Raw genomic sequence first — 17,322 nt, forward strand, 5'->3', positions numbered from 1 at the left:
TAAATCAAAGCCTGAACATTTTTGTTTTTATGTATCAAGTGTCTTTACACTGCCTCCTTTACCTGCTGAGATAGTAACCTTGATTGAAAGTCCACCAGACTGAACACATAGGTTTAGCCAACTTCCTTTTGCGTTTGGCCCCTAAGGCTGCAGGAATTGTAGGCGGATCCACGTTTAGTAATCATGCAACGGTACTTTCGTCATTACAAGTCTCATTGGAAGGGCCCTCATTATTAGAACTAAATCCTAAGCACAATGGGGTACTCAGGGCAGTGGCCTGTGCATTACGAAGCGAAGAGGGGATAACTAAATTGATTGGGGCCACCCCTATCATAGAACCAGCCTGGGGTGCTTCCCCTCCAAGGAATAGGCACCTCTCAGTTAATTCAATCTCGTTGGCAACTATATTTACTGCCCTTTCCAACATACTATCTATACTTGTGGTGACAGGCCGGAGGGGTAGTGTCCCTATGCGTTTCCCCATGGTGGATATTATGGCAGATTTACCTTTTCAGATATGATGGCACTCGCCTCAACAGTCTTCACAGTTAGCAAATATAAAAGGGGTGGCCCAGCCCTGCCTCTTCTTGGCGCTGACGGGCGCAGACGGGCCTGCCCTTGTCCCGGGCACGCCGGCATATGTCTCGCGCTGCGGGAGCCCCTGTTGACTTTTGTAGGCACCACCCGGCGCTGGCAGAGGTGACGGCGTTGGTGGTAGCTGGCGGGACCGCAAGGGATGCTGGGAGGTGTAGTCCTGCTTCCGGCCCTTCCCGGCTCCCGGACTCCTGAGCACCTGGCCCCAACTAGGGGCTAACAGCACTGCTGAGCAAAAGGGCTTTATTGCACAGCTGGGTTGGAGAAACAGTACAGACTCCCTATGCCTGAGAGAGAGTTAATCCAGCCCACTCAGGTCAAACTCCACGCTGCTTAAATTTTTTAGAGCAGCGCAGGGATTGGATGGGGAGTTTGTGATGCTGTCCCAGGGACTGTTGGCACCAGGAACTGGTAGCAGAGGAGCGGGAGGTGGCTGCAACACCACGATGAGTTTTTATATTATATTATTAAACCCCCTCACTGTGCTACAACCAACCCCCACCCGCGTGCCCGCTCCACCCACCCCACCACTCTTTATTAGTGTCGACCGGCACTGCTTTGTAGGCAGTGTAGGACTTCACTCAAACCGGTGACATTTCGCTGACAGCGGCTACCTATATGACTCCTTACATCCAATTCAGATAAAGTGCAAGACACAAGATATAAGCATGTTAGAAAAATGTCACCCTAAAGCTGGAAAAAACTTCCAGCCATAATTATTAAATAGAAATAGGCGCTGGGTGGGTTAAGCAGTTACGGAACACTCATTGTATTAATGAATCCCTCATAAGAAAAGCTGAAACTGAAATTAATTCCCTTGTAAAAAGAATATGAAACATGATTAAAGTATTAGTATGTCACACATGTCTTCTTTAATGTGAGATATGCCAGCAATAAAAGCCACTGGATGTTATGTAAAGGAAACTAAATGCAAAGCCTTAAACCACTTTGAAGCATAGTGTTGCTCCAAATCAGTGGAAGGAAAGCAGCATCTAAAAATATACATACAAAACATCAAATATGTAATGATTTCTACAATCCATGTGCCGGGGGCAGTTTGAACACTGGAGGAACGCATTAGCAGAGTCAAGGAATCCAGAGCTGTGAACTTTCTAGGAAAGACTGCGCTTCAGCTTTCAAACACAATCTTGAAAAAAAATATTGTGAACTACTTGTCCTCCTAGTTACACTTTTTTTAAAACAATTATTAGATTCTCAAAGGATCCTCAAGTAGGCTTTAATATTCATAAGCTGCTTCACCATACCCAGTGCTGTATTTGAGCAGGGATTTGCAGGTCGGGCCCTCTCGCACTCAGTTTTGGGGGTTGGAAAATATTTTCCCTCACAAGACATCAGAACAAAACAAAGGCACAAAACACAGAAGAAAGGGAAAGAAAGACGAAAACAGTGATAAGGAATGAAAGCAGGGAGGAACATAACCTCTAGGGTATACACCTGTTACAACGCAACTTTTACAACTACCTACCATTACAACGCAACTTTTACAACGCATACCATTACAACGCATTGCGCTGGGGGGCGCTCTAGGATAGGGAATAAGTTTAATTTACTATCCAACACCTTCCCTAGTGTCCACGGGGACTGGAGTTGGAATAGTAAATTATACTTACCACTATCCAGCACCTCTAAGCGCTATGCGTTGTAATGGTATGCGTTGTAATGGTCGCGTTGTAATGGTAGGTAGTTGTAATGGTATGCGTTGTAACGTCATACATCCAACTTCTAGTAGGAGATAAATGGACAGGGAGTGTCTGGTGGTGGACTAAAGAGGCATCGGGTAGAATCAAGACAACAATGCTTCGGTTTTCAGCCCCCTGATCGACAATTATGCCGGTCGTGGACTTCTCAGCAAAAGGTTGGGACCTGGTACTTATTCATTTACAAATTAAGCACATGTGTGTAAGGAAATAGATTAATGAAAAAAGTAATGATCATATACGAATATCTTGCAGTGGGACCCCGACTACCTGAAAAATAAAGACATACCTGTTGGTATTTTTAGACTTTTTTTCCTTTATCTGGATCACTGCTTATCCAGCAAGAATTTATCTAGTAACTCCCATCTTTTTGGTGGAGTCCAGGATGGGTGGTGCGCCTATGATGAAGCATGTCACGATAAAGTTAGTGAGGCATCAATTTCAATATCTTTTGATACCTCAGCGTACCTTGGAAGTACCATTCTTGTCAGACTTTGTTCGTCTCCTTCCTCCTTCTATTTTTGCCCAGTTGCCTGTGTGCGATAATAGGAAAATCCCAGCACTTCTGGGGGGGCATGGGGTGTGGAATCCTCTGGAAACTTCTCCCACTTCAAAGTGGGCACCAGGTATAAATATTGGACATCAGACACCTACTTCCGTGCACTTCTTGACTTGTGAACTCTGCTAGAAGGAAGGACTCAGGTGCTGCAGAAAGTACTGCCACAGAGTGACTCTAAGGGCTAGATTGCTGTCTTCCTTATCAGAAGCCTCAGAGACATAGCAGGGTTCCAGCAACCTTGAACCCAGCATCTAGACTCTGAGATCTGTGAGTCGTACCCTATCAAGTGGTGCCATCCCAGTCCTGAACCCTTGGAAGTGGGTCTGAAGGTGCTTTGCCAACCAATCTGTGGACCCAGCAGAAATGATGCATTTCCCCTACTGTGTGGTGCAACGTGAGCAGGACCAATTCATAGCCTCTGCTGCCTGGACTTTCCAGGCACAATGTCTCTGCATTGCCCTCACAGCCTTATCAGAACCGCTGGTACGTGATGCATCCTCGATGCAGGACTTCGCAATGCACGCCCCCTCATCAACGGCCTCTGAGGGGCAGATAGGCGGTTTAGCACCATTTAGCATCGTAGCAAGGCTATAGATTGTTTAAAACGTTTAAAAACTAATTAAAACAGGTCTGTGCACAGTAGCAATATTAGCAGCATGCAATCATCAATGCGGACCAGCGCCTTACTCAGCTTTTGACTCTACTCTCGTAATGTGCACTATGCACTATGCCAATATGATCATTAGTAACAGTCAGGAGTAGAAGTAACCTTTAGCATTTGTAATACTTACAGAGTATCAGTGGAAGCAGTGCTCGTGTTATGTTATGTCAAGGCATTTTGTGGAGTGTGAAAATACCAAACTGGCATCCTTTGCTAAGACTGTGCTATCATTGGGAATTCATGCAGGTAACAAACGAATCTTCAGGCATCTTTCCAAAGGTGAGATGATCACCACTTATTCGTAGATGAGAAAGAAGAGAATTTGGCATGAGAATTGGAGTGTCTGCTAGATTTCAATTTGCCAAATTGTGGTGGGGTGACATTCAAGCTGCAGCTGAGCACAGGTTGAGCATTGGAACATGATTAGTGATTAAACCTATTTTCAAAGGAGTGGTCCTATATATAGCGTTGTGGCAGATACAAAGTGCTTTAAATGAATTAGATTTTTTGATTTACTGCCAATGTAATTGTGTAAGATGATATGTGTGGAGGAATAATTTCCATCACTTTCTCTGCCATGTATGCATTGATTATTTTAGCTTTATTACTTTTAGCAGACTTTTCTCTTACTCTATCTCTAACTTACAATGAGATTGGTTTGGTGTCATTCAGTATGATGTAGATTCCACCAATAAATGTAGGGCCAGATGTACAAGCCTTTCATTTAGCGCCTCGCAATTTGCGACTCATAGCAAGTCACAAATTGGGAGGTTCTAAACGAAATGTACAGCAGTGTTATTACATTGTTTTGCGATTCCCAATGGGGTCGCAAATCGCGGGGCTCATTAATATTAATGAGCATATCACAATTTTTGAGCCCATTGGGAATGCCAATGATCCCAGAGATGGTGGCCTGCTGGGCTTAGCAGACCACCACATCTGGGACTACCTTCTAATAAAGCAGCTTTAAAAAAAAAATGCAGCTTGTTTTCCTTGAAGAAAAATGGGGTGCATTTTTTAAAAAATGTAAACGTTTTCATTTCAGTTTTTTGAAGGCAGGCAGTGGTCCCTAGGACCACTGCCTGCCCTTAACACTTACTTTTTAGAGTCAGTCACAAAGTCGAAGGGGACCCCTTCGAAATTGCAACTGCATTATCGCCCTCTTGAAGAGGGTGGTAATTTGCAAGTGTTTTGAGACCGCAATATGTGTGAAACCATTCACACATAGCATTGTGGGCGCAATTAGGAAGGGATAATCAAATACAATTTCTCTTTTATTTGTATAATCAGGATACTCGCTTTGTAAACTTGACTCTACAAGAGTAGTTAGCCAGACAGGCAGACAGTTCTCATACTCAAACACAAACATACACCTTATATATTTATGAATACACCCTTCTTAAGGGAAAAGATCTGCCACCTACCGCTGGCCACTGAAGTTCTCACATTTAGTTCACCACTGAAGGTTGCAACTTACTACATACTGGGACCACTTATTAACATCACACCGTAAAAATCAGATAAAGGATGATGTTGTGAATTAAATATGCTGCAAGCTCAAATATGGTAGTGTTAGAGCTGGCATCCTTGGTGTGGGTTTCCCCTGTATTTTTGCCTTTGCCTCCTGTGTTTTTGCTGTGTGTTGGACTTCATTTTGCTGGTCTAGATGCTTTGGACCCTTTGCCACTGCTGTTAAGTGCCACAGTGCAAGTGTCCACTTTGTAAATTATTGTTATGGATTGGTGATTTCCTGTTTGGCATATTTGATTTACTAGTCAATCCTGAGTACACAGGCACAAATATGGTGACAATCACATAGAGATGCTGCAACATGCACCTCCAGACAACAAATGGCATCAGATTTCAGGGCCTGTAGGTCAAATGCTGCTAGTTGGCTGCAGCACTGATTGTCCTACCCACATAAGCATCCTGTAAATTTAACTCAGGCCTGCCATTGCAGAGCCTGTGTGCAGTCTGGTACTGCCATGTTGACCTGGCAAGTGCACCCGCTTGTCAATATAATGGGAGCACAAGGGGGAGAAAAAGGGAAAAGGCCGCCCCCCACTCAAACTGTAATATACAAAATATGGCCTAACCCACCAACAACACTAATTACGTTAGTCTTCCGGTGACAGAGATTCTTGGGTTTGTGCAAAATTTCACAGTATCCCAACACGTTAACCATACAGTTATTTATTTCTGTCCCAATGTCTTTTCTTAAATAAATGTAAAAAAAGGGGAAAGGGAGTAAAACATTTTTTTTTTGTCAAATACCATCAATACACCACACCATTCATTCAATGAAAAATATGTGGAGAAAGAGAGAAAGTACCTCACGGTAGAACCGCCAATTGGGTTGCTGGCTGACAATTACCCATCTACCCACTTATCATCATAGGTAACTTACTCTCTTGTAGTGGAAAAAGAAAAGAAACAGAAACAAGAAAAAGACCAAACACCATACAACAGTACGTTTTCTTCACGAAAACCAGAAAGCGTGCTGGTTATTCGTGCAATAGCAAGGCAAGGAAAACCACGTTTGCTATTGTGTGGACACATACAACTAAATTACCCCAGTGAGAAATAATAAATGTGAATCTCACCATTAAAATTAAAGAGCTAGCTGGCCACTCCTTATTTTATTCTGGGCTGCGAGCTCTTCAAATTAAGACCGGTTCACACTGAACCAATTTTTACTGTAGTCAACATGTTTCGTTGCTCTATTTTACGCAACTTATTCAGGGCCAACGATGGGGTCGAGTTCACAACGCTGGAGTGAATCGGCTGGGAAGACCAGACTGCACTTGGTTTTCTGTTGGACACGTGATCAATTGTCACTGGCGTCCTAAGTGAGAGGTTTGCAGGTATGCTACCACGACGCAACCTCCAGGTGGTGTAAATATTGAAGTGGAAATATGAGAAGATAACCCCTCGTTGGCCCTGAAGAAGCTTCATCCCAAAATTGCCGCACCTTGGTGGTTCTGACTTTCCACGTTGGTTAAAAAAATACAACAATCTTTCATTCACACACCTCACACAGTATGCTACCCATGTAGGCAAGTGCTTCGGTACCTCACACAGGCATAGTAAGTTCCATTTAAAAGTTACAATATAGTGAAAAACTCCTGCCACATCTAGGAGTAAATCTTTTCCTAGGGTGGAAAGAGGAGCAGAACATCTCAAACTTCCTGGCTGTAGCAGGGCTTGTTGCACAGAAAAAAAATGCAATATTGAATATCTATATTAAATACTGCCATTGCATAATCTTCTTAGCCTAGAGAAAGTTTTGTGAATTTCTAAAATGTATTTAAAAAAAGTAGCCCGTGCAGGAGTGAAAATCCTGGGCCTAGCTTGACGGATTTTTTGTGAATCAGACACTACCTTTTGAAAGAAAAAATGTGTACTAAAACTGCTGCACCTAGGTTAACTTAACAACTACACCACTAGCCAAATTCTATAGCATAATTTTAAACGACTATTGTTTGCCAGTTTGCGGTTTCGTTCAAACAAATGAGGCAGGAATAGTGGACCGTTTTTGTAGAGAAAGCGCTGCAAGTTTTGACTATGGGTTTTAATCTAGTGCAGTTTTGGTTATATTGTATTGTGATTCATTATGGTATTGAAATCAACTGTAGGTGTATTACATTATTCAATGTATTTAATATTTTCGTTTGAATGCAACACCTAAAAACTTTTTATTTTAGACAGCGATTTGTCACTCGTTTGGGGTGACCAGAGGTTTTAGACTGCATCTTGCTCTGTTGTTTAGACAAATAAACACATCATGGTATAAAAGCGTGTTCGGTGTTTATAAATTGGTACAGGGGCGGCCTTATGGCATGTGCAAGCTGTGCACCTGCACAGGGCCGCCAAACCCCAGGGGCCACCACACAATATATTTCCTTAATATAATAATCCTCTGAGGATGAATACATATTTGCGTGGCGGCCCCTGGCAGGGATTTGGCGTTCCATTTCCAAACACCCTGACCCTCCACCCCCTCTTCACTAGCCTCCGCGCCTACGTTCCTCCGGGGGCCCCCTACATTCGCTCCCTGCCCAGGGCTGCCATGAGCCTAGAGCCACCCCTGATTGGTACCACCTTTTTTTTTACCATGTATTAAATTATTCAAGGCTAATTCATGTATTGGAAACATAAGAGAACTTGCAGACGGTATAGTAATAGTTTAACATCTTTCTACGAAACAAATGACACCAAAACAATCTATAAAAACAAAATAAAAAATGACCTTGATTTCTACATTGTTATTCATTGAATAACAGAATATTCGGTCAAAAAATTTCGCTGAACACAATGGTTATTTACAAACAACACAGATGAGGAAAAAGCACATTTTATGCAGGCACTGGGCCATATCTGCGCATGCACACCTTCACAGGCTATGCAATATGTTTTACTATCCGGCAGTCTAGATGTAAATGTAAAATGTACAGGGCCATGGAAGAGGTGAGGCAGGGGCTGGGAGCGAAGACATGATGAACTGCCAGCTCATAAGGGAAAGTAGACGAATGTGCTGCTGCTGCTACACATCTCATTCTTCTAAGCCAGTCCACCATGGCTGGCGCATTGCTGATGCAGGGGAGTGAGCAATGATGACTGAATGCATGGACTGGCATGGACACTGTGCATCACCAAGCGTATGCTCTGATTCTGCAGCGCGCTTCCAAGGAGAGTGAGTGGCTGCCTGTGACAGGGCTGCCTAGGTTGACGCACCTGTCGATGAGCACTACATGCAATTAATGGATAAGCGGCAGCCATCTTGGAGTGGGGGTTTGCAATAAAGGTAATGAAACGTGCAGTGATTTATTCATATACATTAGGAGAGCTCATAGAACTATGCTCTTGGCACTGTGAGCACTCTAAATGTATGTGGCTACATCACAGCAAGGCTGGTGGTTTGTCATCGGTGTGAAGAGCGAAGAGGAGATTTTCCTCTTCCTCTGAATGCACTGCCTGCAAACCTTGGTTTTGATTTTCTGAATGCCATTGTGAGTCTGTGATGGGAAATTGAAGAGCCGTAAGCAGCGAGTGTAAGAAACCATCTCGCTCTTTTTTTACCTGTTTTAGACGCATTTTGTACTTTCTTTTAATTGCTGTTACTCTATTTATTTTGCTGTAATTTGCGCTGCTGCCGCCTTTTTAAAACCGCTGCTACTGTGCTTAGGCATTTTAAAATCGAACAGTTTGGTTGCTTTTAAAACTCCTAAACCTCACCTGCTCTGTTGCTCCTGCACAATCCCCGGTCTGTGACCAGCTGACACAGCCACTCTACTTAAGTGGCATGTGTGAGCGAACGTGCAGCAGTCGCGTGCAACAGGTGCGCCAATGGCACGCCGAAGGCATACCAAAGGCAAGCCCGTCTGCGTCTGTCTGCGGCCGTCCGAGGCCAATGGCCACCCACTATGCCCGTTTGAAACCTGCCCAACCCCTACGATATCAGGCAGCGTCTTGCGGACACTGGAGCAGCCTCTGGCTGAAGACTGCTTCCACTAATTACAGGCAGTAGAAGGGACTACACGCTGTTCCAGCTGCCCTTTCACTCTCAAACCATGCAATACTTCACCTCAGCAAGCTCATGTGAAACCCACCCTCATTAATTGCATATCTCTGGTCAAACATAAAACTGAAATTCATGATTATCTCACTGACCAGCAGCCTGATGCCATGTTCCTCACAGAAACCTGTCTCAGTGTAGAGTCTGCCCCCCACATACTAGAGGCACTCACTAATAACTATGGTATGCTCAGACAAGACCGTACCCTAAAGCGTGGAGGAGGAATAGCTATAATTTTCCACCTATCACTCAACTGCATGCTCGAAAAAGCACAAATAGGTAGCTCTGATCCAGCTTCTTTTAGCTTAAGGAAAGCAAATGAGACTGCATGGAATGGTCTCCTAATCTATCGCCCACCCGAGCCACTCAATAATTTCACAATCGATCTTACGGAACTGGCAACCCAACTAGCTCTTAAACACACAAACTTTCTGGTCTTGGGTGGTCTTAATCTCCACATAGACAATCACCTCAAAATGAGGCGCAAACTCTGCCTAAAGAACTTGCCAGCATACAACTTGAACTTACATTTAAATCTGTGGCACCTACACACCGCACAGGCCATCCACTAGACCCCATCTTCTCAAACCACTTGGGTCCAGTGGTGGAAAAACCTAGCCCTGTCCTTTGTTCCGATCATCACCTCATAGAGTTCCATATAGCCCTACCTAAACAACACTCTATGAAAAACGCTGATCCCACCCACCCACGTTGGAATTGGACTAAGTTCAACCACAAAAGCTTTTCTAAAGTACTTCTGATAACTCCACCTCTTTTAAATAGCGACATCAATCAAGCTAACACCTCAATAGACAAGTGGATAACAGAAGCACTTGATGAAGCCACCCCCTGGACCACAAAACTCCTAAGAGAGAGTAAAAATCAGTGCCCTGGTTTAAAAAAGAGCTCAGAAATGCCAAACAGGAATGTAAACGCCTAAAACGAAAATGGAGAACATCTTTCTCCAAAGAATCCAAAGAAACCTATAAAACAGCACAGAACAAATACCACTCTCTCTCAAAAAGAGGCGCTCCATGTACTATAAAGAGAGAATTGACATGGCAGAAAATTCCTCTAAGGAACAGTACGCTACGCTGAAAGAGCTCTCGTCGCTGGAGAGAACACTCATAAGACCAAACAGCTCTGAACAGCGATTGAATGTAATTTCAGACTTCTTCCTTCAAAAAGTTACCACTATACACAACTCCTTCCCTGAGGAAGCCTGCAATTGTCTTACTGAACTCAAAGAAGAAGTTACTGGGCTGAGCTTCCACCCTTGAGCGAGATTTTCACCCTCTCTGCACTGGCGCTCAAGGAAATGGCTCTACAAATCAAATCTGCCTCCACTGAGGATCTAGCAGCACTGAACAGAATCAAGGAGGGCCTTGAATTGACAGTACCTAAAATACAGCAACTAATTGACACCTCTTTCAAAATGGAGAGGTCCGGCTGGCATGGAAACATACGATTTTTATACCTCTAAAGAAAAAGCCCTCAGCCAAACCCCGAGCTCCTAGATATTCTGCACCCCATCTCCTTGCTCCCATACATATCTAAACTCGCTTAAAAGGTTGTGAATAAACAATTAGTGGAACATATCACACACACAACCTTCCACATCCAACGCGGTCAGGCTTTAGAGCAGCCTTCTCTACCAAATCTGCTCTCCTTTTCGCTACAGAAACCTTACGGAGACGGGTGGACATCGGTCAGATGGTGGCCCTGGTCCTGTTGGACCTAAGCGCCACCTTCGACACTGTATCTCATAATTCAACGCCAACGAGTGTGCGGTCTGGATGGGGTAGCTCTGAAATGGATGTGGTCCTTTCTGGAAGATCTTAGTTTCCAAATAGCACAGCACCCCCATAGTTCTAAAACCCTGCCACTCCAGCAAGGGTTCCCACAGGGATCCATTCTGAGCCCCACCCTTTTCAATCTATATATTGGTCCATTGGCTAAGATTATGGACAATTACAAGATCTCCATGGTGTCGTATGCTGACGTCACACAGCTTGTGATGAGCTTGGCACAAGACTCCGGCGAGTCAGCACAACAGTTTTATTCCTGTCTCAATGATCTAGCCTCCTGGATGTCGAATAACTGCCTCACGTTGAATGGTAGAAAGACAGAGGACATGATTGTAGGGAAATCCCCCTTCATCTGGGATACAACCTTGTGGCCCCAAATACTGGGCCCAATCCCTGAGCCCAAAACAGAGGTAAAAAACCTAGGAGTGTGGCTCAATCCTAAACTCTTGTTTGAGTCCCATACCAGAAAGGTGGCAGGGAGATCCTTTAGCACTCTGAAGATGCTAAAAAAAAAACCTAGACATCCTTTCTGTATCAGCAACGAAAACCTTAGTCCGCACACTTGTGACTTTGCAACTTGATTACGGGAATGTTCTATTCACCAAAAAACTGCATGACTCGCCTTCATCGTATTAAAAAAGCAGTGGCACGCCTTGTGCTTAATCTACCGAGTCATGCTTCAATGACAAAAGCTCTCAATTTCCTCCATTGGCTGCCTATCGAGAAAACAATACTGTTCAAAGCCATGTGTTTCTCTCATAAGAGCGTACACGGGAAAGGCACCCCGCACAATTCTAGCCACCAGATCATATCGACAGAAGCACACCTACTTAATATCCCCAGGTTAAGGAAAACTAGGATGGGCGCTCGATCCTTTGGCTACCTATCGGCCAAGAATTGGAACACGCTTCCTTTCTGGCTACGCATGGAAAAATCTGAATCAGCCTTTCATAAAGGATTGAAAACCAGGCTTTACAAACACTAACTGGAGCCCAGCAGTCTCCATCACTCTTGCCGATGTGCTTCTAGCACAGGGACACACCGTTTGGGGGAGCCAGGCGCTCTACAAATGAACTATTATTAATATTATTATCCCATATAAGAATCCTTACAGCAGTAGTACGGTGCAGTGAATAGAAATTACTGGAACCAAGACTGGTAGAAGGTAAAGGAACTGGTCATATGCAGACGAGGTCAAGATACTGACTGTACCCTTGTGTGTATTAAGGGAAAATAACTTGGAATGTACTTGCATAATGAGGTTTAAAAGATTTTGGGACCCTGGAATCCAATTACTTTGGAATCCCTGGCGCAATTTTAGGAGAAAAATGAATGTCCTTTCATAAATGTCTTGAGCAGACCATATTCATATCTATATCGGAGGATATATAGATATATATATGAAATGGTCTAAGAATGACAGCAGATTTAGAAAACCTTTAATGGAAAGACCTTGGCATGACATCATACCAGCGACACCTATCACTGCTTGCATCAATCACTGAAGCACAGATGAGGGCCAGTGATGTAATGAAAGTTGAGGGGCCCCCCCCTGCCACATACATGGAGGGGCCACCACTCTTGATTTAATCCGGAGCTCTTGGGCCTGAGTATTATGCCGAGGGTCAAGGAAAGAACAGGCGTTACTCAAGCACTCTCACAAGATATGTAATGATCCAAGTAATTATCACAAGTTTACAGAATATAGTTCATTGATAGGAAATGGACTTCCAAAGTACGGATCCAGAGCCAAGCGTTAGACTTCAAATCTTTATTTCATAAACATTAAAAATATTTCCAGCTTGTCCTGCCGACACGTGTTTCGTCTCTTTGGAGACTTTTTCAAGGCCAAGAAGACAGAAATAATGCACTGATTTTGAACACCACGAATCTTGTTATCTAATGCAGATGAATCCGAGTTCTAAGGTCACACCAATAATATGAGTCCCAAAAAAAGATATATCTTAGGGAAACAATCCTTATAGTCAGGTTCACTGATAGCAGTGGAGGAGTCAGGGTGACGCTGCGACAAATGAGTGACTTATCATGGTCATCATTCAAATTTAAGAAAAGTTGATTCCACCTCCACGAAGCAAGACCTGTAATTAATTAAGTCTATCGTCTTTTACTCTGAACGATTACTTTGGATGTCACTCTATGCTCCTCACCAGTGAACCTGACTGTTCTTATCATCTCACTCCTCATTAATTCTTGCTCAGTCAATCATTAATTGTGTTAGTCAATAATCGCTGATTGTTTGTTAATTCCCTTTTATGATTATCAAAATGTATACCTGTTTTTGCTTATTTTGTGTTCATGGTTGTAAAACTCGTGTAAACAGGCATGCACGCATATTGTTTGTGTGTTTTTGCACTTTAAACCGTTGACCGCAATGTGAATTCCGCCACGGTGCGGGCAATTTAATCAGCCGAGCCGTCTAACGCATACGCCCACCGTCACGTGGGACGTCCGGGGGCCGTCCTCAGCATGGAACGGGTTAAAGACAGAACTAGTAGCTGTGCCAAAGCATGCATTCATGGCTTACTATATGACCACAACAGCAAAGCACATTAAACTACATTTTCAAGATGCTAAACACAGGGCCGTAGGAAGGGGGTGTGGTGGGTGTGGGCCGCCCTGGGTGTCATCACTGAAGGGGGTGACAAAATGGCAAAAATTTGTGTTTTAAACACATATTTTTGCCATTTCGTCAAGGCGGGGATGACAACAAATTTTCCGCATCGGATACCACCTGACCTTGCTACGCCACTGACTGAACACAGATACACAGACCCTTTTTGTGCTTTCCCAATAAGCTGGCAAGATGGAGAAGAATGTAAAAACTTGCATTTGATACCTGTAGTAGCGTGGAGGGCACATCTGTGAATCCTGGCATAGCAGACTGAGCCTTAAATCTTTATGAGGTCAATAAACGGGTTACCATTAATTTGGCTGTTTGCTAATGTGCCACTGTAAAGTGCTTAGACATTACAGAAGTGCTGTATAAGGCATAAATAAAAAATTATTTTTGATAGATTCTTCGAACATGGGCCGTGAGAACTAAAAGCTTGAAATATTTGATCCATGAGCTGGGAGAACTCAAAGCTTGAAATGTTTGAAAGCCTGCAAAAAAGCTGGTTTTAATTCAATCCTTACGTTTTTGTTTTGACATCTCTACTCTATAATACAAAACGACATCACAACTCTGCTGTTTTCACATAATACTTATAAGTAGTGCCCCCTGTGCACAAACGTCTACCGCTGGAAAGATAGCTCAAAGACTCAGGGCCTCATTGCAATCTTGGCGGAAGGATACGTTTATTCCGTCCACCGTATTACAAGTTCGATAGGATATATGGGAATTGTAATATAGCAGAAGGGATAACTGTCACAAGATAGTCTAAGATAGTAATCATGCCCTATATTTTCTGGAATTGTTTGCATTACAGACAGACACATACATTTTTTGCAAGGTAGGGGGAGATTGTGTGATTTGCCCGGAATCACAGGATGTTGCGTGTCCCTCCCAGACTCAAACCGGATCCCCACCATTGAGGTCGACCGCTCTAGTCATAAGGCCGCATCCTCTCACAGTATGTTCTTGGCATACAGTTTCTAAAAATTAATTTGTAACATAATGGTCCTTGGTTTGTTACTGGTGAAGAGCAAATTTGTAATTTTGCCAGCAGATTTTAACTGCTCTTCGCAAAGATTCTAAACTTTTGAAAAAGGAGAGTATTTTCACCCAAATTTTTATTTGCTAATAAATTATCCTTCAAAAATGATATTTTTGCAGATATTTTTCCACACGTAGTTTTGTAGATTTATTCTTATCATTTAAAAATGACATAATTCATTACGTTTGTAAAGTTAGTGAAGATTTGAAGGGGACTTCACGAAGTCAACAGAAGAAACACTTAGCAACTTGGTACCTCCCCACTTGTATCTATGCGTTACTAAGATTTTGCTTCTTTAGTTAATTTGTTCCGTGTTTCTCCCTAGAAAAACGCTATGGGCTAAAGGTGATGTTTATACTTTGCTTTACAGTCAAAGTAGGTTGAGGTGCATACATGTGCACTGAATGTGAGTGCAGTGTGAAGTCAAGTGAACCGGAAGTAGGTTCTCCTTTGTAATGAGAGCAGCATAGTCCATCAGTATTATTTGAGCCGTAAATTATTAGTTAACTAAATTAGAAATCTAATTTGTTAAATGTCACTTAATTCCCCTTTTGAGGCCCTCAATTGAAAGTGTTGCTGCGCATTTAAAAGGGATTAAATGCCATCTAATGAAATTGCTCCCAAGACTCAAATGTATCTAACTCAGTCACACAGCCGAAGAAAACTTTTCCTAGTAAACTGTATTCTCAAAGCAAGGCACCTTGAATTTTTCATGTATAAAATAAGGTGCTTCTTTATGTTTCGAGAGTGACTTTTCTCTGAATTGAATATCAGCAAATGTGCCTCTCGGCAGAACTCAAAAACTCATCTTATTGCCTAAAAGATGTTGTACATGTCTTGGTTGCCAATTTGGTGCTTATCTATGGGACTGGATGTTGTATAGCCCTCTTAGATTGTTAAAGCGCCTGTTTTCCTATATGTTACAAGGTTATGAATTAATGATACTGTTTTCTTTCTTTTACATTATAGATCTCTTATACAAAATAGAGCTGGCTGGAGGACTGGGAGCCATCTTCCTTTTGTTTGCTTTTCTTGTGATAATCTACAAATGCTACAATATAGAGTTGATGCTGTGCTATAGAAGGCATTTTGGTGGAGATGAATCTTCCAATGGTGAGTAACTTGTTTGTTGCAAGATTTCAGAGTTATTATCGGATTGACAGTCACACAAATGAGATCAAATCCATATTTTGTCTGGCATATGTACCTTCTACGACACATTTCTTTAACGTTGTAAGATATTTTTAAAAGGTGCAAAACAGCTATAGTCTCTATGAATTGGGAGAATATGGGACTACTGATTTTTGTATGTACCTCCCTACCTAAATCCACCTATCACGAGTTTGAGTCCCTGGAATTAGGGACTAAGCTGTGTGACCTGGAATTACTGGGTTCTTTCCCATAGTGTTTGCCCAATTTGGAGGACTTTTCAGATCAAATAAGCCGGTGGTAAACTTGAGCCAAGGGCATCACTGGGTCACTGTGTGGCTATTGAGGGTTGGGGGTTTGCATCCCCGTAGGCTTCAGGCTGCTGTGGGAAACAGTGCATGCTTCCCTCGTGCTTTTTGGTGGGGGTCTCTTTGCGGCAGGGATGAGTTGCTTCTCGCCAAGGCAGCTTGCAGAGGTTGGTCCTAGTTGATTTCCACATCCCATTGAAACAGGTTCGATAGTCTCTCAGTATTCTCAAACCCAATAATTTAGGCTGCGGCTATAACAGTGCACTCAGAATCAGCCAATGTAGTATCATCATGGGGAGATCGCACAAGCTAATATTGAATGGGTTGTATGACACTACAACGCGGGCTATTACCACGCGTGCCATTACAATGCTGTATTTACAACGCAAGTCGTTACAACGACTTGCGCTGTAAGTGCTGGATAGTGGAATAGTTTAATTTTCTATTACAACTCCAGCCCACGTTACAGTAGGGACAGTGTTGGAATAGAAAATTAAACTATTCCCTATCCAACAGCGCCCTCCAGCGCGTCGTTGTAACGACTTGCGTTGTAAAAGCAGCGTAGTAATGGTAGCGCGTGGTAATGCCCACGTTGTAAAGGCTGCTCACCATTGAATGAGCTCCTTCAGTGGCAAATATTAATGAAGGAGTTGTCTTCAATTTAAAACATCTTTGGGGTCGTAGCAGAGCAGATGTTCATTTAGTTTCTGGTGTTCCTTCAATACTTTCCAAATACTTCTGTGTGAAAAGCCCTTGAAAAGCACTTGTGTATGTCCTATATTGGTCCCAGTTACCCAACCTAGTTAATATTCCCAAGTGTTTGGACGCCCCCCATTAGGTAGCAGTAGCATTATGTAAACACTCATTCATTCATTCTTTCATCCAGGACCTCACAGTTTGGTCAGATCTCTCACTTCATGAGAAATGCAAATTAAGATGTGTTCATAACTTTGTCACTGTTAAATGAATGGGCACTCAGCATCACAAAAATGTTTTCTCTTTTCCTCAATGCTTGCTTCTTTTTTTGGGCGATTCATAAAAGAGATCCGAAGGTATGAGAGTTTCGGCATCAGCTACTGAAATAGCTCTTTGAGGGAATTAAGCCAAATCCAAATTTAACGTGCACATAACCAACCCAGTTTCCTCTGCAAAGAAAATGTGACATTTTAGCAATCTATCAGATATGTTTTTGCTAAGTTAAAAAAAACACATATTACCGATTCAAACCTAAATGTATTCTCAACCATTTGACTGAAAAAAATGTTTGATGCCT

The 17,322-nt window shown here is 42.8% G+C and overlaps 1 protein-coding gene across 2 annotated transcripts in view; it reads left to right on the plus strand.

Moving 5' to 3' along the window:
* The window catches only part of IL1RAPL2 (interleukin 1 receptor accessory protein like 2), a 1,345,334-nt gene that overhangs the window by 1,247,824 nt on the left and 80,188 nt on the right, over positions 1-17,322 (plus strand). For both annotated transcript variants that reach the window (XM_086966750.1, XM_086966749.1), the window contains exon 7: positions 15,562-15,705. In XM_086966750.1, coding sequence (XP_086822876.1) covers positions 15,562-15,705 — 144 coding nt within the window. The remainder of the gene's footprint in view (positions 1-15,561; positions 15,706-17,322) is intronic.

Source organism: Lissotriton vulgaris, chromosome 4_1 (genome assembly GCF_964263255.1).
Source record: "Lissotriton vulgaris chromosome 4_1, aLisVul1.2, whole genome shotgun sequence".
Lineage (NCBI taxonomy): Eukaryota > Metazoa > Chordata > Amphibia > Caudata > Salamandridae > Lissotriton > Lissotriton vulgaris.